Raw genomic sequence first — 21,922 nt, 5'->3', positions numbered from 1 at the left:
CTAACCAGGTTTAAACAACTAAGGTGCATCACATGCAAGCAGGTACTTGAGTTGACCCAGTTTATATGAACTGGAATGTAGTTATTACAGATAAGGTTTGACAGATGAAATATGCAGGCAAGTTAGGTGCATCTGTTGCAGCAGCACATTTCCCAACATGTGTGTGTTCTGCATGGATTTGAAAGTGGGATGTTTAGACATTTAAATATTGCATAAATTAGATCTGGAGTGTTGCGACTTGGTTGAAATGAATACATTTTTAGGCAACATATGGTGTGAAGCTATCAACTGAAATTTACCTGTTGTGCCTCTTGTGAAAAGATATCAGACTGAGAACAGAGATCTGATTACACGTTAAGTCATTTATTTTACCTGTATACTTCCTTCTGTCGCCAATACTTCAGCAACAGGCACAGACTGAATAAACTGCATGAAGCCTGAAAAAGGAAATCACAGTATTATTGTAAAATAAAAATAAGGCAGACATATTGCTACTCTGTATCTGATAGCAAAAAAAAACTAACTATATGAGAGGTCTAGATGAGAGGTGACCTGATAGAGGTTTACAAGATGTTGAGAGGTCTGGATAGGGTAGACTCTCAGAGGCTATTTCCAAGGGCTGAAATGGTTGCTACGAGAGGACACAGGTTTAAGGTGCTGGGGGGTAGGTACAGAGGAGATGTCAGGGGTAAGTTTTTCACTCAGAGGGTGGTGGGTGAGTGGAATCGGCTGACGTCGGTGGTGGTGGAGGCAAACTCGTTGGGGTCTTTTAAGAGACTTCTGGATGAGTACATGGGATTTAATGGGATTGAGGGCTATAGATAGGCCTAGAGGTGGGGATGTGATCGGCGCAACCTGTGGGCCGAAGGGCCTGTTTGTGCTGTGGCTTTCTATGTTCTATGTTCTATATCCATTCAACACAAAGCAAATGCAATGTTAACATTCATTTCGAGGGGACCAGGATACAAAAGCAGGGATGTACTGCTGAGGCTTTATAAGGGCCTGGTCAAACCACATTTGGAGTATTGTGAACAGTTTTGAGCCCTGTATTTAAGTTCAAGTTTATTTATTAGCGTCACAAGCAAGCTTACATCAACGCTGTATTGACGTTACTGTGAAAATCCCTAAGTTGCCACACTCCGGTGCCTGCTTGGGTACAATTTACCTAACTAGCATGTCTTTCAGACTGTGGGTGGAAACTGGAGCGCCTGGAGGATCCCTGGCCCTGAGAGGCAGCAGTGCTAACCACAATGCCACTGTGCCTCCCTTGGAAAGGGTCCAGAGGAGGTTCACAAGAATGACCCCGGGAATGAAAAGTTTGAATTATGAGGAGCTTTTGAGAACTCTGGGTCTGTACCCGAAGGAGTTTAGAAAGGATTGGAGGGAGGGAGGGGGGTGGTGGTGGTGGTGCTGGAGAGAGAAATCTCATTTGAAACTTACAGAATACTGAAAGGCCTCGATAGAGTGGATGTGGGAAGGTATTTCTATTAGTAGGAGAGACTAGGATAAGAGGGCTCAGTCTCAGTGTAAAGAGACGGCCCTTTAGAACCTAGAGGAGGAAGAATTTCTTCAGTCAGAGGGTGTGAATCTATGGAACTCGTTGCCACAGAAGGCTGTGGAGGGCCAGGTCAGGGATGCATTGCTCGCCAACTCTCTGGACGGATGTCAAGCGCCAGTCTTCCTGTATATTCAGGCTACACACACTCACAACCCCAGTTGATGCTATAACTGGACGGGAAGATCCCAGAATGGAACCCTGACTCAAAAGACCATAACTTCTATTTGTTTTATAAAATGTGCGGAAGAGAGTCACAGGACTGCGGATTAGTTTCAATACCAATAAAACAACATTTATTAAACATTAAAAAATTGGATTATGGTACAATACGCCTTTAGTCACCCCGTTAGCTTATTACACAGGTTTTAGGATTAACATGGGTGACAAAGTACATCTCAATCTACAATGCTCTCATTAACACAAAGTTCCTATTAGGCACACAAGATGACTGTGGGCAAATATACTCTCCATGCCGAACCCCAAGTGAATGTTTGTGGGTTTACTTTAGAATCCCCCCAGATGATTGTCACCTGAGAGAGTTTCCAAACTCCACTCCCAAAAACACACTTTAATATCTTTTCTCATATGTATATTTTCCCTTCGCAGTTTCTGTTTGAAACTCCAGATAACACTTTTAGTAGCGAATCCAGTCCAGGATTTTACATTAACCCTTTTAGGATTTTCTTTGTCTTGACTGCTGAGCAAAATTGTTGTAACTCTCGATTCCCGGACTGTATTAAAATGACATCAAACATTTCACCTACCTCTGAAGTCTGCTGTTCTACTTTAAATCTGGTTACTGCGATTAACTCATAACACTGTTTACTCTTCCTTGAATTCTTCTGAACCATAACTTGGTCTCTGTTCTCTTCACTCCAGTCATCTTAAACACACACTATCCCAATTCCCTAGTTATCTGGACTGTAACTTGTACTTTAGGAAGCCTGCTTCGCTGCAGCTCCCGTCCTGTCCAGTCTTCCTTATGGCAGAATTGAGAGATGTTCACTCCCCATGATCCTGTCTCCAACTGCCCACAAATTCAGCTAAAACTTAAAAGCTTTTCTATCTTACAAGGTCCTAGTTGGTAATCAACACCACATACCTCAGCTGGACTATTTACTCCACACCATAGCCACCTCTAAGCACAATAGAAACACAGCTGGAACTTGACCAACCCCCACACATATGAATACCATTGTCCAGCATGAATCCAAGTATAGGTTTTACAATTCCAGGCACAGAAACATTGAATTAAACCCACTTAACATTATAGTTATTTCTTTGTCTCTTTGACGCACGCAGGAGTACACTAGTCAGCAGATGCACTAGTCAGCCTATCATTAGCCAATGCAGTGTGAAAACCGCCTTTGATTGAACAAGCTGAAAGGACAGCTATTTTCAAATTTAAAATGGCTGGGCCTACTGCAGAACCCATAGATGTCTCCTGTGGAGCCCAAGGGTTCTACAGAACCCAATTTGGAAAATGCTGCATGAACTTATTAACACAAGCAATTTTGAGGCAGTATTAACAGGGCAACCCAAGACTTGGACAAGAATCGTGCCCCTCAGCACACTAAAGCAAGTTAAGACCTCTGGGTTGGCAGTCTCATAAGATTATTTTAAATAGATAGGCCCTTCAGCCATTTATCATTTGGGCTTCATTTTAGACGAAGCATCACATAGCTCAGCACAGATCCAAGTTTAAAAATACCAACCAAGCTGCTGGATCACTGGAGAACTTTTTAAAATGTAAAATAATCTGTGAAAGAACATGCCAACACTACGCATGAATATTCCCCACACAAGTACAGAAATAGGAGGATAAAGCAGATGAATGTGTAGCGGGAAAGCTGGTGCAGGAGGGAGACTTTTAGATTATTGCGCCAGCCCTGGAGGAGATGGGACCTGTACAGATCAGAGGATTGCATTGAAATGGCACCAGAACTTGGCCGGCGTCTAGGAACCAAGAGGTAATATCAGATATTACCTCTTGGCTCCTACACCCCAACCAAAATAGTTTAAATCCTCCCCAGCAGCACTAATAAATCAGCCCATAAGGAAAATGGTTTATTCCCAAGAACTAGATCTAACATTGCCGCCTTTCCTGTTGGACTGGAAACATGCTGTTTATAAAGTACCTTTGGTGTAGTAAAATATCTCAAGGGTCTTCACAGGAGATAATGTCAAAAATTGAAACCAAGTGAAAAGTGGAGATATGAAGTAACTAAAAGCTTGGCCAGCAAGATTGATTTTATGGGGCTTCTTAAAGGAGGACAAAGGGGAAAGACAGATGTGGGAAAGAAAATCCTGATTTTAGGACTCAGGCTCTCTGACAGAGCATCTTTTCCAGGCCCAACCCCATAACTCCACACATTTACCCCACTAATCCCCCTAATCTTTACATCTGGGGACAGCAGGGGGCAATTTAGCATGGCCAATTCACTCAACTTGCACGTTTGGACTGTGGGAGGAAACTGGAGCACCTGGGAGGAGAGTGAGAACACACAAATTCCACATAGACACCCAAGGCTGGAGTCTAACCCAGGTCCCTGGCGCTTTGAGGCAGTAGTGCTAACCACTGTGCCATTGTGTCAGATAATAGGTTCTTCAAGGTAATAAAGGTGAACAGGTGTGGGCACTGATTACGTAATTATGCTCAGATGAGTATATAAAGCTAGATGGCAAGCAATGAGCTGTGTATCAAAGCCTTCTGGTTTTCCTTCACAACAAAGCTTGGGGGGTTTCCTTTGACATGGTTTCCCTTTCTGGGTACCTTTTTAGCTATGAGGAGAGATTGGGTAAACTGGGCTTGTTCTCCCTGGAAAGACGGAGAATGAGGGGAGACCTAATAGAGGTGTAAAAAATTATGAAGGGTATAGATAGGGTGAACAGTGGGAAGCTTTTTCCCAGATCGGAGGTGACGATTACGAGGGGTCACGGGCTCAAGGTGAGAGGGGCGAGGTATAACTCGGATATCAGAGGGACGTTTTTTTACACAGAGAGTGGTGGGGACCTGGAATGCGCTGCCAAGTAGGGTGGTGGAGGCAGACACGCTGGCATCGTTTAAGACTTACCTGGATAGTCACATGAGCATTCTGGGAATTGAGGGATACAAACGAATGGTCTAATTGGACCAATGAGCAGCACAGGCTTGGAGGGCCGAAGGGCCTGTTTCCTGTGCTGTACTGTTCTTTCCAGTGGTATCCAGTAAATAAGTATATCTTAAACTAACCTTAGAGAAGAAACTCTTACTGCATTACTACCAGTATTCTTTGTGGCTTTGTGGGAACTAAATGTTCAAGCTCTCTGTTCAATCAAGATTAGGCTACTGTAATTATACATAGTGCAAAAATAGCAAAAAAACCCTTAAGGACTAACATTACTGATTGCTAATAACATTTTAATAAGGGTCATACTTTATCAGCCTTTCCTATGAAAACCTAGATCGCACACATGAATTTATTAAAATAATCTGCTCCAAAATGACAGAAATCTAGGTTAATACCACCATAGGACATTTCTATTAAAATTGGCTGTACAAAGAATATTGTTATGCCATAATGAAAAGCTCCCAATGGAGATATTACAGCACCAACAATGACAAGTGAGCGCAACTACAGGCTGAATAGCTTGAACCAATGAATTTATATTAGAATACAACAAAAAAAATGTTACTTCAAACCTCAGAGTTAATTAAGTAATATTTTATGCCAATATCAGATGATATTTAATGAAGTGCTCAATCACAGAAAAACAGGGAATCATTTACATTATTAGCCATGGTCCAATGATAAAAGTTAAAGTTTATTTTATTAATCACAAGTAAGGCTTACATTAATACTGCAATGAAGTTACTGTGAAATTCCCCTAGTCATAGAACAAATCATAGAAACCCGACAGTGCAGAAAGAGGCCATCTGGCTCATCGAGTCTGCACCGACCACAATCCCAACCCCCATATCCCTACACAATTACCCGCTAATCCCTCTAACCTACGCATCTCAGGACACTAAAGGGGCAATTTTAGCATAGCCAATCAACCTAACCCGCACATCTTTGGACTGTGGGAGGAAACAGGAGCACCCGGAGGAAACCCACACAGACACGAGGAGAATGTGCAAACTCCACACAGACAGTGACCCAAGCCGGGAATCGAACCCAGGTCCCTGGAGCTGTGAAGCAGCAGGGCTAACCACTGTGCTACCATGCCGCCGATATAATAAAAGATAAATACTGTGGATGCTGGAGATCTGAAATAATAACAAAATGCTGAAAAAAACTCAGCAGGTTGGGCAGCACCTGTGGAGAAAGAAACAGGATGTCCTGTCCATAAGACATGAAAGGGATCAGAAACTGTTGAAGCCAAACCTTACTTTTGCTCATTTAAAAATAGACTTTGTTGGATCAAAAACATGGCTGCGACAGATCAGATTATTTGTAAATTGGCTATGATTTTGGAAACCTCTGACAGTAATTACAAGAAAACTCAACCCTCAGCCTTGTGAAATCTCACACCTATCATTGCGTGGACTCATTACAATCAACGAAACAATGGAGTAGCAAACAGACGGTCCCCCAAGCCTGGTCATATAACAGAGAGCCATCAAATCCTGCTATATCAGTGGACGCTAATAGTTAGGTGAAAATGGATTTTGACGTAGAAACTGATTGTTAACCTCAAGCTGACTCATCAATGGCATCACCAACTCGGAAGAAATGAGCAACTCCTGCTTACAGCTAGCTGAATCTACCTGAACTTTAACTCCTACTGAAGAATCACTCGCTGAATTCTGACATTCACTTGAATTAATCCATATCTTTGTTTTTAAGTTCTCCGTTGTAAAACTCTTTTCATTCCCATCTCCTTCTAGTGTGCATATGTGGTTGCTATGATCATTCCCTAGGTTTAAACACACAAATAAACAATACTTCTGATTTAACCTGAAGGAGAGTTTGCAGTGAGTCACTTAAAATTAACTTCACAAACGGAGGGTTTGGGGAAACATGTCACAGCCTACTTCAAAAACTAAAAGATCTCAGCTTACAGAAAGATAGAGAAATATAATGAAGTTCAGTTTGCCTCTCTACCCTATCTGTAACACGTAATGTTCGAAGTCCAATGTTTCTGGAATGCACTGCCTGGCACTCTTGCACTCCAATTATATCTTGCTCCCCATTTCTAATAGTGCTCAACGATATGGAAGGCTGATTATTTTTGTTAAATGTTGTCTGCACATCCCGTCTATAACACTTTCCATGTCATACTTGATTTTCATCATAAATTCGTACGCTCACTTTCAGAATGAGTTTGCACAGAAGGCTGTTTATTTCAGTCCGATTCCTGTTCTAGAATGTATAATATCAAAAAGGATGGTCTTGTGGTGCAGTAAATAGCAGCCCAATGCTGACCCAGAAGCTCGAAATTCAAGGGGGATGGGGGAAGCACAGAGAGTGGAGAGAGACAGTGGGGGTGGGGGAAAAAAAAAAGAATGGGGGAGAGTATGGAGACTTAGGGTGAGAGAGTGGGGAAGATTTTGACCTGAGCTCCAGCCAGGTAGTGGGGCGATTTAGACCGTGAGAGCTGAGAAGTGGGTGGGTGGAAGGTATAGACCCAGATACTAAAATGAATGAAGAGTCGATGGGGATGAGGTGGTGCTCTCAAGCTTTTTGTGTATGGCAGAACAAATCTTTTTTAGGGCTAAATGAAAAACTGAATAAATTCAGATAATATTTAAGCAACTAACTTCCATGTGTTTTTCAATGCAGGTTGTGCTAGATAGCTTTTGTACACTGTCAAATTTGATATCAATTCATTCCAAATTAGAATGATTGCTATCAAATTCTAATTGAGACATTGAGCACACATGAAAGCAAAAAGGATGTCAAAACTTTCAGGTAGGGAAACCTAGGCATCGTGGGCTGGTTTTCTGTTCAATGATGTCAGATGCATTTCCCATTTCTGACCCCACACTGCATCGATGTCCAGCATGATTTTAGACAAGGTCAATTATAGGTCAGGCGATGTGCTCACCATTCAATTCAGGATAGTGGATGGGCTTCTGAAACTGGAGGGTCAATAGGAAGAGGCCATTCAATACTGAAAGATCAGTGGCCAATGTCAAAGGTAGGTGCTGAATGAGGAGAGATTGACGAGGTTAGGATTGTTTTCGCTGGAGTTCAGACAAATGAAGAAGGATCTCATAGAGACTTACAAAATTCTAACAGGTCTAGACAGGATAGATGCAGGGAGGATGTTCCCGATGGTGGGGGAGTCCAGAACCAGGGGTTACAATCTGAGGATTCAGGGTAGACCATTTAGGACGGAGATGAGGAGACATTTCTTCACCCAAAGAGTGGTGAGCCTGTGGAATTCATTACCACAGGAAGTAGTTGATGCCAAATCATCGAATGTATTCAAGAGACAGCTGGATATAGCACTCAGAGCAAATGGGATCAAAGGTTATGGGGAGAAAGCAGGATTAGACTATTGCGTTGGATGATCAGCCATGATCGTAATGAATGGCGGAGCAGGCTCGAAGGGCCAAATGGCCTCCTCCTGCTCCCATTTTCTATGTTTACCCTGTGTCTGCCTTTAAGAATTTTGTAGGTTTCAATGAGATCACCTCTAATTCTTCAAAACTCTAAAGAATACAGGCCCAGTTTGCCCAATTTCTCTTCATAAGACACAGTCTCACCATCCCCACTACAAATCTGGTAAACCTTTATTGCACTCCCTCTATGGCAAGAATATCCTTCCTAAAGTAAGGGAACCAAAACTGTACACAGTACTCCAGGGACGGTCTAGCCAAGCTCGTACACAATTCAAGCAAGACCTCACTACTCCTGTACTCAAATCCTTTTGCGATAAAGACCAACATGCTATTAGCCTTCCGAATAGCTGCTGCATGCCAGCCTTCAGTGACTTATGGACAAGGACATCCAGGTCCCTTTGTACATCTACACTTTCTAATTTCCCCATAGTTGGAAAGGAACAGAGTGATCAGTTCCAGAGGGATGTAATAAACAAAAAGGGCATTTGACACACAATATTACCATGAAGAGCTCAATACAAATGGGCGTGATGTTGTTCCTGGCTGATTGAATGAGGATATATTCATTGCTCTCAATTGCTGTCATTAGTGATGAGATTCTTAACATGATGGCCTCCAAAGTTTGCTAATCAAGCAAGCATTAAAGCACCCACTAAAATCTGTACCTACATCCGCATTTTAGAAATTGCAGACATGAAACTGTTAAGATGAAATTGTACCTTCCTACGAGTGGTTGCATTTAGCATCACAGAATATAATGCTCAGCTTTTATTACAGAAGAGCATTTAAATTCAATCAACTCTATTTCCCTGGTTCAAAAATTGCCAACATCATTGACTTATAAATAGCACTAGTCATCTCGATGGTGTTGTGCAGAAGACTCAAAACTAAGTGGACTAATCAGGTCACGTGGGTTACACGAGTAGAAATAAGTTGGGCAAGGCAGAATGAAAATAAACGTCAGGGAAACTATCTCTGTCTACCGGTTTTATCCTAACTTCAGGTTGGAGAAAATGAGTGGTTGAGGTGATTAGTAAACACTAAAGTTAAGGGTTTAGTAAACACTGTTCATCATTTTCAACTCAAATATTCAAAATGTTTAAGGTTTAAAACAGTTTTAAATCATTCTGCTGGTCACTTAATATGGTTGTATTAGTTACCAAGCTGCAAAGACAATCAGTTGCTTTGGTATACAAATGCATCCAGACTAAGAATGGCAATGTGCAGCATTTTTCAGATCTAATATTACAGGATATTTATTGCTGCATACAGTCCCATTATAGCACCACCTACAGCTTTAACAAGTACACAATGGACTTTCTCTGACAGATAACATAGGATTTTCAATACACTTTGCAATGAAATGTTGAGCACAAAATAGATTTTAATATACAATTAATAAGTGCAAAACATTACATAAAAATAAGCACACAATATGAATTTTAAAAAGAAAAAAAACAAACATTCTGGATAATCTATGCTAATTTTAATTTTGTTCACTTGACTGAGTTTTATTCAGACTTCATTCACCTCTGTATAGCAAGCACAATCATTCCCCACATGATTCCAATCATTCTTTTTAGATATACACACGTATTAATTAGGACAAATATTTTACCATGTTTGGTACTGGTTGCCAAGACCTTGTAGGGCGTCAATTTTAAATCAAGATTTTCTTTCCTTAGCAGCTGCAACGAAAGATCATACAAGGTCATAATATACCGAAAACACAGTGTTTAGAACACTGAACATCAATATTAGTGACATATGCTATCAACATCTTGGGGATTACTTTTGACCAGAACTGAACGGGACTAGCCATATAAATACTGTAGCTACCAGAGCAGGTCAGAGGCTAAGAATTCTGCAGCGAGTAACTCACCTGCTGATTCCCCAAAACCTGTCCACCATCAACAAGGCACAAGTCAGGAGTGTAATGGAATCGTATCCTGGATGAGTGCAGCTTTGACAACACTCAAGGACAAAGCAGCTCACTTGACTGCTACCCCTTCCACAAACATTCAATCCCTCCTCCACTGATGGGCAGTGGCAGCCTTGTGTACCATCTACAAGACGCTCTGCAGGAACTCACTAAGGTTCTTTATGTAGCACATTTCAAACCCAAAATTACCATCTAGAAGGACAAGAGCAACAGATACCTGGAAATGCCCCCACCTGGAGGTTCCCCTCCAAGTCACATAATATCCTGACTTGGAAGTATATCATTGTTCCTTCACCATTGTATTGAAGTCATATCCTGTTTTGCATATAATCCCATATCAGAGGCATGGAAACAGGCCATTCAGCCCAATCAGTGCATGCCAACATTTATGCTCCCTTCAGCCTCAAAGAACAAAGAAAACTACAGCACAGGAACAGGCCCTTCGGCCCTCCAAGCCTGCACCGACCATGCTGCCCGACTTAACTAAAAGCCCATACGTTTCCGGGGACCATATCCCTCTATTCCCATCTCATTTATGTATTTGTCAAGACGCCCCTTAAAGTCACTATCGTATCCGCTTCCACTACCTCCCCTGGCAGAGTTCCAGGCACCCACCACTCTGTGTAAAAAATCTGCCTCGTACATCTCCCGCACCTTAAACCTATGCCTCCTAGTAATTGACTCGTGAGAAAAAAGAGAATAAGAGGGTTGTGGTAGATTTTGATGAGAAAAGATGGAAAGATGAAGGATAAGTATGGCAAGTTTTGGGAACCTTGGATAACGAGAGACATTGTGAGCCTAGTCAAAGAGAAAAAGGAAGCATTTGTCAAAGCTAGGAGGCTGGGAACACACGAAGCAAGTGTAGAATACAAGGAAAGTAGAAAGAAACTTAAGCACGGAGTAAGAAGAGCTAAAAGGGGTCATGAAAAAGCATTGGCCAGCAGGATTAAGGAAAATCCCAAGGCTTTTTACACATACATAAAGAGCGAGAGAGTTGGCCCACTCTTCCACCCTGGGAAACTTGTAGACTTCTATCAGGTCTCCCCTCAACCTCCGTCGCTCCAGTGAGAACAAACCAAGTTTATCATAGAAATCATAGAAACCCTACAGTACAGAAAGAGGCCATTCGGCCCATCGAGTCTGCACCGACCACAATCCCACCCAGGCCCTTCCCCCATATCCCTATATACTTTACCCACTAATCCCTCTAACCTACACACCTCAGGACACTAAGGGCAATTTTTAGCATGGCCAATCAACCTAACCCGCACATCTTTGGACTGTGGGAGGAAACCGGAGCACCCGGAGGAAACCCACCCGGAGGAAACCCACGCAAGTTTCTCCAACCTCTCCTCATAGCTAATGCCCTCCATACCAGGCAACATCCTGGTAAATTTTTTCTGTGCCCTCTCCAAAGCCTCCACATCCTTCTGGTAGTGTGGCGACCACAATTGAACATTATATTCCAAGTGCAGCCTCACTAAGGTTCTATAAAGCGTCAACACGACTTGCCAATTTTTAAACTCAATACCCCGGCCGATGAAGGCAAGCATGCCGTATGCCTTCTTGACTACCTTCTCCACCTGCATGGCCACTTTGTGACCTGTGTACCTGTACACACAGATCCCTTTGCCTATCAATACTCCTAAGGGTTCTGCCATTTACCGTATATTTCCTATCTGTATTAGACCTTCCAAAATGCATTACCTCACATTTGTCCGGATTAAACTCCATCTGCCATCTCTCTGCCCAAGTCTCCAACTGATCCATATCCTGCTGTATCCTCTGATGGTCCTCATCGCTATCCGCAAATCCACTAACCTTTGTGTCGTCCGCAAACTTGCTAATCTATCCAGTTACATTTTCCTCCCAATCATTTATATATATTACAAACAGCAAACGTCCCAGCACTGATCCCTGAGGAACACCACTTGTCACAGCCCTCCATTCAGAAACGCACCCTTCCACTGCTACCCTCTGTCTTCTTTGACTGAGTAAGAAGTCTTACAACACCAGGTTAAAGTCCAACAGGTTTATTTGGTAGCAAATGCCACTAGCTTTCGGAGCTCTGCCCCCGGCATCTCCACATCACGACTTCTTTGACCGCGCCAGTTTTGTATCCACCTTGCCAGCTCACCTCTGATCCCATGTGACTTCACCTTCTGCACCAGTCTGCCATGAGGGACCTTGTCAAAGGCCTTACTGAAGTCCACGTAGACAACATCCACTGCCCTGCCCTCATCAATCATCTTCGTCACTTCCTCAAAAAACTCAATCAAGTTCGTGAGACATGACCTCCCCTTCACAAAACCATGTTGCCTCTCGCTAATACATGCACTTATTTCCAAGTGGGAATAAATCCTGTCTCAAAGAATCCTCTCTAATAATTTCCCTACCACTGATGTAAGGCTCACCGGCCTGTAATTACTTGGATTATTCTTGCTACCCTTCTTAAACAAAGGAACAACATTGGCTATTCTCCAATCCTCTGGGACCTCCCCTGTAGCCAGTGAGGATTCAAAGATTTCCCTCAAGGCCCCAGCAATTTCCTCTCTTGCCTCTCTCAGTATTCTGGGGTATATCCCATCAGGTCCTGGAGACTTGTCCACCTTGATATTTCTCAAGAATCCCAATACATCCTCCTTTTTGATCTCAACATGACTCAAACTATCTACAGACTCACCATGCACCAAGTCCTTCTCTTTGGTGAATACTGACACAAAGTACTCATTTAATACCTCGCCCATTTCCTCTGGCTCCACACATAGATTCCCTCCCTTGTCCTTAAGTGGGCCAACTCTCTCGCTCTTTATGTATGTGTAAAAAGCCTTGGGATTTTCCTTAATCCTGCTGGCCAATGCTTTTTCATGACCCCTTTTAGCTCTTCTTACTCCTTGCTTAAGTTTCTTTCTACTTTCCTTGTATTCTACACTTGCTTCGTGTGTTCCCAGCCTCCTAGCTTTGACAAATGCTTCCTTTTTCTCTTTGACTAGGCTCACAATGTCTCTCGTTATCCAAGGTTCCCAAAACTTGCCATACTTATCCTTCATCCTTTCTCATCAAAATCTACCACAACCCTCTTATTCTCTTTTTTCTCACGTGATCATCTAGCATCCCCTTAAATACATCAATACTATTCACTTTCATCTTCCCTGTGATAGAGAATTCCACATTCTTGCCACTCTTTGAGTACAGAAGTTTCTTCTGAATTCCTCATTAGATTTTTTGGTGCTGATCTTACATTGATGGCCTCTAGTCATGTTGCTCCCACAAGCATTCTCTCTGTATCCACTAATTTAAACCTAATTTAAAGGTCATAGGCCACCCCAGCCTGTTAATTCTTTCCTGATACGTATACTCACATTTCTGTTGCCATCCTTGTAAATCTTCTCTGTACCATTCTATTACCTATATATTCCTTTCTATAAAATATCAGTCAAAACTGCATGCAGCATTTGAAGTGTGCTTTAACCAAGTGTGGTTTAGCATAACTCCCCTACTTTTCAATTCAAGCCCTCTAGAAACAAAGCTCACTGCTTGATTTGCTTATTTCACAGTCTTGCTAATTTGTAATGCAATTTATGGTGATCGGTTTATTTGTAGTCTGACATCCCCTTATTCCTCTATCCCATCTAGTTGCATTTCCTGAGTAATGAAGCAACCTCCCTCTTCTTCCTAACAATGTACTCTCTCATATTTATCTGTCTGAACTTCATTTGTCAATTTTGCAAGTTTATTAATGTCCTCTTGTAATCTGTTGCAATTCTCCTCAGTATTATTTCAGCCCAGGATAAGTCAATTTGGGGTCAGCTGCAAATTTAGAAATTGTGTTTTTTGATTCCAAAGTCCAAATCATTAAGGTAAATTTTGAACTGCAATGATCCCAGCATTTGATCCTTGTGGAATGCCACTTCCCACCTGCTCCCACTCACTGCTTTTTATCTGGAAATCTCCTAGCAATCTGTTCTGCCACCTGGCCCCAATTCCACATTTGCTTGATGAACCTTATTAGTCTATTATAGGGTGTAGAAGAGTTCTTTGTTTTGATTATTTGCATCAAGGAAGATATTAGTGTACTGGATGTAACCTATTAAATTCGAACAATGCAAACCATAGTAATGGTGATCCCTAGTAATTAACTAGGAGAAATGATCCTCATATTTTCCAATATATTTACATCCATGCAGAAAAAAATTGTTAATAGGTTCTACCAGGCTTTTATTAGTGACGTATTGCATTTAAAATGCTTCCTACCTTATCCATAAGTGAGATGATCTGGAGAATAAGCTGATCCTGTCGTAGATCATCACCATGTTTGAATATAACAGGGTATTTACCTCCATCTTCAGTTTTAAATATTAACTTTGCTGGCATAAGTGCACTCTGAAATAATAAAACGGATTCAAAACACACACTGACCCTTGAGTGGGAAGGAAGAATGGGTGGGTTGAGAAAGGGAGGAAAATGAAATTATTTTTGTTTAAAACATCTTTATACTCATGCCCTCTGTCCTGTTCTGCAAGATTTTCTTCCTGTTACTCTGCTCTGTGTCACTAACGGGAGAGTGTCCCTAGCATTTAAACCAGGACGGTAACATCAGAGCACCTGGAGGACTAATCTGGAGTAATGGAACCAAGCACATAAATGCCTCAGTATTTTTCCCATCATGAAATGGCAGGGGTGGATGCTTTGAACACAGTAATTTTTTTCTTTAAATTCTATGTTAACATTTCTATTTGTTTGAATCACATTAGATGTTAAAATTACGTCAAATAAATATGTTAGAAACATAGAAAAACTACAGCACAAAACAGGCCCTTCAGCCCCACAAGTTGTGCCAAACATATCCCTACCTTATAGGCCTACCTATAACCCTCCATCCTATTAAGTCCCATATACTCATCCAGGAGTCTCTTAAAAGACCCTATTGAGTTTGCCTCCACCACCACTGACGGCAGCCGATTCCACTCGCCCACCACCCTCTGTCTGAAAAACTTACTCCTAACACTTCCCCTGTACCTACCCCCCAGCACCTTAAACCTGTGTCCTCTCGTAGCAGCCATTTCCACCCTGGGAAAAAGCCTCCGAGAGTCCACCCGATCTATACCTCTATTAGGTCTCCTCTCATCCTACGTCTCTCCAAGGAGAAAAGACCGAGCTCCCTCAGCCTATCCTCATAAGGCATGCCACTCAATCCAGGCAACATCCTTGTAAATCGCCTCTGCACCCTTTCAATCTTTTCCACATCCTTCCTGTAATGAGGCGACCAGAACTGAGCACAGTACTCCAAGTGGGGTCTGACAAGGGTCTTATATAGCTGCATCATTATCCCCGGACTCCTAAACTCAATCCCTCGATTGATAAAGGCCAGCACACCATATGCCTTCTTAACCACCTCCTCCACCTGCGGGGCCGATTTTAGAATCCTATGGACCAGGACCCCCAAGGTCCTTCTGATCCTCTACAGTACTAAGAGTCTTTTCCTTAATATTGTACTCCTTCATTCCATTTGACCTGCCAAAATGGACCACGACGCATTTATCTGGGTTGAAGTCCATCTGCCACTTCTCTGCCCAGTCTTGCATCCTATCTATGTCCCTCTGTAACTTCTGACATCCCTCCAGACTATCCACAACCCCACCAACCTTCGTGTCGTCGGCAAACTTACCAACTCATCCCTCCACTTCCTCATCCAGGTCATTTACGAAAATGACAAAGAGCAAGGGTCCCAGAACAGATCCACTGGTGACCGACCTCCATTTAGAAAAAGACCCATCTATACCCACTCTCTGCCTCCTTTGGGCAAGCCAGTTCTGGATCCACAGGGCAGCAGCCCCTTGGATCCCATGCCCTCTCATGAATCCATGTTTTGTCTGAATTCTAAAGCTTTAACTTTGTGGCTTAGATAAAGTTAAGTAATTAAATAATAGCATGTAAGAATCCCATGCACGTAACCGCCAGAAGTTGAGGCAAGTCGCAGAGTGATAATAGTATAGAAAAAGTCCACTGAGTCCATGCGAGCTCTCTGAAGAATAACCCAGTCAATCACATTATATTCTATCCCTGTAGCCCTGCAATTTATTCCAATATCCAACCTCCTTTTGAACATCATTATCTCCACATTCACCTCCCTTGTGTGCAGCAAGCTCCAGGACATTAGCACTCACAGCGCAGAATGTTCTTCCTCACACCCACCCCAGATCTCTTGTCTAAATCCTAAATGTGTGTCCCCTAGCCATTGCAGTAGTAATGATCTGCCTAAAGGCAGCTCCTTTGCTCATTTCTTCATGCCTCACAAGCAACTAAAGAAGAAAAAGTGTTAAAAGTCTCCCCATTTGCAATTTCAATGAGCAATATGACTGGAGAAAATAATACGTGAGGTTGGCTTCTTGTTGCCTTCCTCACGTGCTTATGGAAAACACTACTCCTCGTGGCGAAAAGTCCTCCACCTGTAAACAGCCATTATCCCCTCTAGGTTTTAGCTCTGCCGCCATCACCATTGAAAGTGAGCTGGTTCTGACATTTGCCATGACTCTGAGCACTGTGGGTCTGGGGCATCTCACAAAAGAGGAGGGACAGTCATCCCAAGGTCTCAAATGACCCTGCTGCCCTAACTCGAATGGGAAACAGCATTTATTTTATACCCGATTTAAGCCCCTTATAATCTTGCACACCTCTATACATTCTGTAACAGAAAGCATAAATTGTAGCATTCAAATATATCAATTTTAAATAACAGAACAAAAAAAATCTTTGAATATTTAGGAAAGTTTGCTTCAACTTGATTTTATGTGCTGGAGGTGCAGACAGAGATTGTGCAGTTCTTCTATGACCCCCTTTGAGATTTCCTTCAAGACGTTTGTTAAATATGGTATATAAATACAAGTTGCTGTTATTTTTGAAGACAATTGGTAGCTGGGTAAAATCTGCCCATTATTTTGCCCAGCCAGACAACAATAAGTTTCCCCACTATCATAGACAGATCTAAATGAAATTCATTTCCAAATCATAGCTGCACGTTTCGCACAAGCTGCATAAATTGTATAGTCCTGAAGCTCTACATAGCTGGGGTGACTGTGAAATTTAACATCTTCTAAAAATCTATCTGAAACACTGACAGCAGATTAATTTCACCAGACTTCACACAGAAAACAAGGCCTGTGGGAGGAAAAACTTGTATCTTAAGCAATAGGGTCCTATAAGCTAAGCGATTAGAAATAGTGAGCCACTTCCCTTTCTCTCAATTTATCCAGAAGAAAATTGGCAAAGGTGACAATATCATTTTCTGCATCATTGACTATGATATTCTTGGCTGTTTCTCAGCCAAATACTCTACCATCAGTGGTCGAAGGGGCACTTGATAGAGTCTACTCTAGTGTAAGTGGCAAGGTTGAATATTCTATCAATAATGGTCCCCTGATCGATCCATCTTTGGTCCCATACTTCAGATTTGCAATTTGCTCCTTGGTTACATTAACTAGAGAAATGGGCCCTTATGTTTACTGGGACATGCTTTCAGCACAGCGATGGACTGTTGGTAGGAGCCCCAGAGGTCCATCCTGGATTTTAATGCTAGATATGTAAAAAGCCCTTCCACACGGGGATGGCACGGTAGCACAGTGGTTAGCACTGCTGCCTCTCAGCACCAGGGACCCAGGTTCGATTCCCGACTTGGGTCACTGTCCACGTGGAGTAAGTCCCCGTGTCTGTGTGGGCTTACTCCGGGTGCTCCGTTTTCCTCCCACAGTCTGAAAGACATGCTGGTTAGGTGCGTTGACCCGAACAGGTGCCAGACTGTGGCAACTAGGGGAATTTCACAGTAACTTCATTGCAGTGTTAATGTAAGCCTTACTTGCGACTAATAAATATAAAGCTTCAAGCTGCTTGGGTTCAAGTTTAAAATTTTAACTACACACCTGTTTTGGGAGGTTAGAATTATCCCATGGTGTCAGCTTTTAATTATTTACTAACAATACCATCTTTTAACTGCTGCACTGCCTATTATGTAATAAGTCTGCACGGGTGGCATCCATTTGTAAATTTACAACTTGCTTTTTAATCGCTGTAATTGTTTGGAGCTGACTGACAACAGTGCGGACCAGCAGATTTTATGGCTGTGTAATTATTTTTATACTTTACATATTACAAACTGATAAAAATATATTAATTAAAACTGTAGTTAAAATGAGGCAGAGAATTTGCCAAAAATTAAATTCTCTTTCTATTGTCTACTGTTCTTGACACAAACTAAGTTTGAAAGCAAATCTGAACACAAGATTACAAATCGGGATATTGAAAGAAGAAAAACAAAGATTACATCAGAAACATATGTTTAACCAAATCGATTTTCTTTCAGTTAAACCTCAAATTAAATATCTCAATGCCCAAGTTTACCTTAAATAACGTTGCTTTTTCAGGAATGATGCCCCTGATTTTAACTTGCGGCTCTAAAGGTAAAGGTATAGGTTCAATTTCTGATAAATTCACTTTTTCATTGTCTGCCAATAATGTCTGCAACCTTTCAATCTAGAAAAGGAGAACAAAAATATTCATATTATGACAAGCATTGAAGCAGCATTTTGTGTAGTCAATGGCCTACCAAAAGTGAATAATCATGTCCTTTTCCGTTTTGTTATTTCTAGGACCTGACTGTGAACAGCATGCCCAAATTTGCTACTTTAATTCTCTAGTTTACAGCAATGACTATAGTTCAAAAGTATTAAATGGAGAAGCACTTGTGGACAACCGGAGGTCATGAAGACAGTGGGTGGGATTTTCCCCACCCTTCCGATGGGTGGGATCTTCCAAAGAACAAAGAATGTTACAGCACTGGAACAGGCCCTTTGGCTCTGCAAGCCTGCACTGACCGTGCTGCCCAACTGAACTAAAACCCCTTACCCTTCCGGGGACCATATCCCTCCATTCCCATCCTATTCAGGTATTTATCAAGACGCCCCTTGAAACTCACTATTGTACCTGCTTCCACTACCTCCCCCAGCAGCGAGTTCTAGGCACCCACCACCCTCTGTATGAGAAACCTGCCTCGTACATCTCCTTCAAACCTTGCTCCTCACACCTTAAACCTATGCCCCCTAGTAATTGACTCTTCCACTCTGGGAAAAAGCTTCTGACTATCAACTCTGTCCATGACCCTCATAATCTTGTCGACTTCCATCAGGTCGCCCCTCAACCTCTGTTGTTCCAGTGAGAACAAACCCAGTTTCTCCAACCTCTCCTTATAGCTAAGGCCCTCCATACCAGGCAACATCTTGGTAAATGTTTTCTGTACCCTCTCCAAAGCCTTCACATCCTTCTGGTAGTGTGGTGACCAGAATTGAACACTAGATTCCAAGTGCAACGTAATTAAGTTTCTATAAAGCTGCAACATGACTCGCCAATTTTTAAACTCAATGCCGATGAAGGCAAGCATACCATATGCCTTCTTGACTACCTTCTCCACCTGCGTTGCCACTTTCAGTGACCTGTGTACCTGTACACTCAGATCCCTCTGCCTATCAATACTCTTAAGGGCTCTGCCATTTACTGTATATTTCTTATCTGTATTAGATCTTCCAAAATGCATTACCTCACATCTATCCGGATTAAACTCCATCTGTCATCTCTCTGCCCAAGTCTCCAACTGATCTATATCCTGCTGTATCCTCTGATGAGCCTCATCACTATCCGCAAATCCACCAATCTTTGTGTCGTCCACAAACTTACTAATCAAACCAGTTACATTTTCCTCCAAATCATTTATATGTATTACAAACAGAATCCAGTCCCAACTGATGGCACATCTCTGCCATGGGTTTCAAAGTGGCATGGGGTGGATTCAATGGGAAATCCGATTGACAGCCACAGGACCCAGAAGATCCTGCCACCGGCCAGCCACCTTCCGCTGCCAAGAAATACGCTGCATGGGGGAAGAATGCTTTGTGATGTGCAGAAACCAAAGAGACTGGGAAGCACTATTAAGAGCAGGATACAAGCAATAAATCTTATCAGTCCAACATAGAGTGGCACCACTATGTCACTGTATCCCACCAGAGCAGGGATGAGATAAATAATCTTGAAATGAAAAATATTATGACCAGGGCAGTATTTCTTTGGGAAAGCAGAAACCATCGTTGCTGTTTTCTTGTGCAGTGGAACCACACAGAAACATCACAGAATTTCAATATTCATGGGATGTGAATATTGCTTGCTAGGCCAGTGTTTATTGCTCATTCAATTGCCCCAGAGGTGGTGGTGGGTGTGCAACCTTTTTGAACCACTGCCATCCTTGTAGTGTAGGTGCACCCACAGGGCTGTTAAGGGAGAGTGTTCCAGGATTTTGGTGTGTCCATTTCTGCAAGCACAGGTTAGAAGTCCTTTTCCAGATTCCATGGCAAGATTTATTATTGGTCTCAATGTTAGTGTTAGTAAAGATGTTGATAAATTCAAATTTCCCATAAAAGGGCATGAAGAGCATAGAATCATAGAGGTTTACAGCATGAAACAGGCCCTTCAGTCCAACCTGTCCATGTCGCCTAGTGTTTACCACTAAGCTAGTCCCAACTGCCTGCATTTGACCCATATCTCTCTATATCCATCTTGCCCAGGTAGCTGTCTGAACGCTTTTAAAAAAAACATAATTGTACCCGCCGCTACGACTGGCTCTGGCAGCTTGTTCCAAACACTCACCACCCTTTTGTATCTCTCCCCTCTCACCTTAACGCATGTCCTCTAGTTTTTCCCCCTACCTTTGGGGAAAGATGTTGACTATCTACCTTATCTATGCCCCTCATTATTTTATAATGTGGAGATATTGGCATTGGACTGGGATGGGCGCAGTAAGAAGCCTCACAACACTAGGTTAAAGTCCAACAGGTTTATTTGGTACCAAGTTTTTGGCACACTGCTCCTTCCTCAGGTGAGTGGACTCCAGTCCACAGTGCGCCGAAAACTTGTGCTACCAAATAAACCTGTTGGACTTTAACCTGGTGTTGAGACTTCTTACTGTGCCCATTATTTTACAGACCTCTATAAGATCACCCCTCAGCCTCCTACGCTCCAGAGAAAAAAGTCCCAGTCTATCCAGCCTCTCCTTATAATTTAAACCATCACGTCCTGGTAGCATCCTAGTAAATCTTTTCTGCACTCTTTGTAGTTTAATAATATCCTTTCTATAACCAGGACAGTACACAGTAAAGCATAGTTATAAAGGTTTGGGAATCGTCTCCAATTTTTATTAAAATTTAGAACAGCTGGTTAAAATGCATTTAAAATCAAAACCTGAAAAAAAAAAAGAAATATGGGTCTGTGTGTAATGCCTTTCAAAATTAGGAACTAAATAATACAAGAAAATAAGAACATAAGAAATAGGAGCAGGCATAGACTCTTTGGCTCCTTGAGCCTACTTCTTCAGTCAATAAGATCATAGCTGATCTGATGTGCCCTTAACGCCCCTTTCCTTCACCCCCTCTTCCCCCAACCCCAAAACCTTTGATTCCCTTGTTGATCAAAAATGTCTAACCCAGCCTTTCTCTGCTCTGTGGAAGAGAATTCCAAACATTGATAACCCTTCAAGAAGAAATTCCTCATTTCTATCTTAAATGCAAGATTCATTATTTTGAAATTGGACCCCCTAGTTCTAGAATTTCCCCACGAGGGGAAACATCCTTGCAGCATCTTCCCTGTCAATTAGAATCGGCTTATTTGGACAGAGACAGGAAATTACTATCTTATTTGATTACTATCTGGTGGAAAAGTTTGGAAAGAAACACAATGGGTAATGCTGACCTAAGTAAGAATGGTAAACATTCACGGAGAAATAATCCTCATTCAATAAGTAGTTGCGCTGTTCAAATACTTACAGAAACCAGAGTAC

At 42.1% G+C, this 21,922-nt stretch overlaps 1 protein-coding gene across 2 annotated transcripts in view; it reads right to left on the bottom strand.

The window, feature by feature from the left end:
* pik3c3 (phosphatidylinositol 3-kinase, catalytic subunit type 3) overlaps positions 1 to 21,922 on the bottom strand; it is a 131,978-nt gene that overhangs the window by 26,522 nt on the left and 83,534 nt on the right. For both annotated transcript variants that reach the window (XM_078222077.1, XM_078222087.1), the window contains 4 exons: positions 18,445 to 18,576; positions 14,305 to 14,433; positions 9,727 to 9,796; positions 373 to 437 (listed from right to left, as the gene is read on the bottom strand). In XM_078222077.1, the coding sequence (XP_078078203.1) occupies positions 373 to 437; positions 9,727 to 9,796; positions 14,305 to 14,433; positions 18,445 to 18,576 (396 nt within the window). The remainder of the gene's footprint in view (positions 1 to 372; positions 438 to 9,726; positions 9,797 to 14,304; positions 14,434 to 18,444; positions 18,577 to 21,922) is intronic.

This window comes from Mustelus asterias, chromosome 1 (genome assembly GCF_964213995.1).
Source record: "Mustelus asterias chromosome 1, sMusAst1.hap1.1, whole genome shotgun sequence".
Taxonomy (NCBI): Eukaryota; Metazoa; Chordata; class Chondrichthyes; order Carcharhiniformes; family Triakidae; genus Mustelus; species Mustelus asterias.
This window is presented reverse-complemented; position numbering and strand designations above follow the sequence as displayed.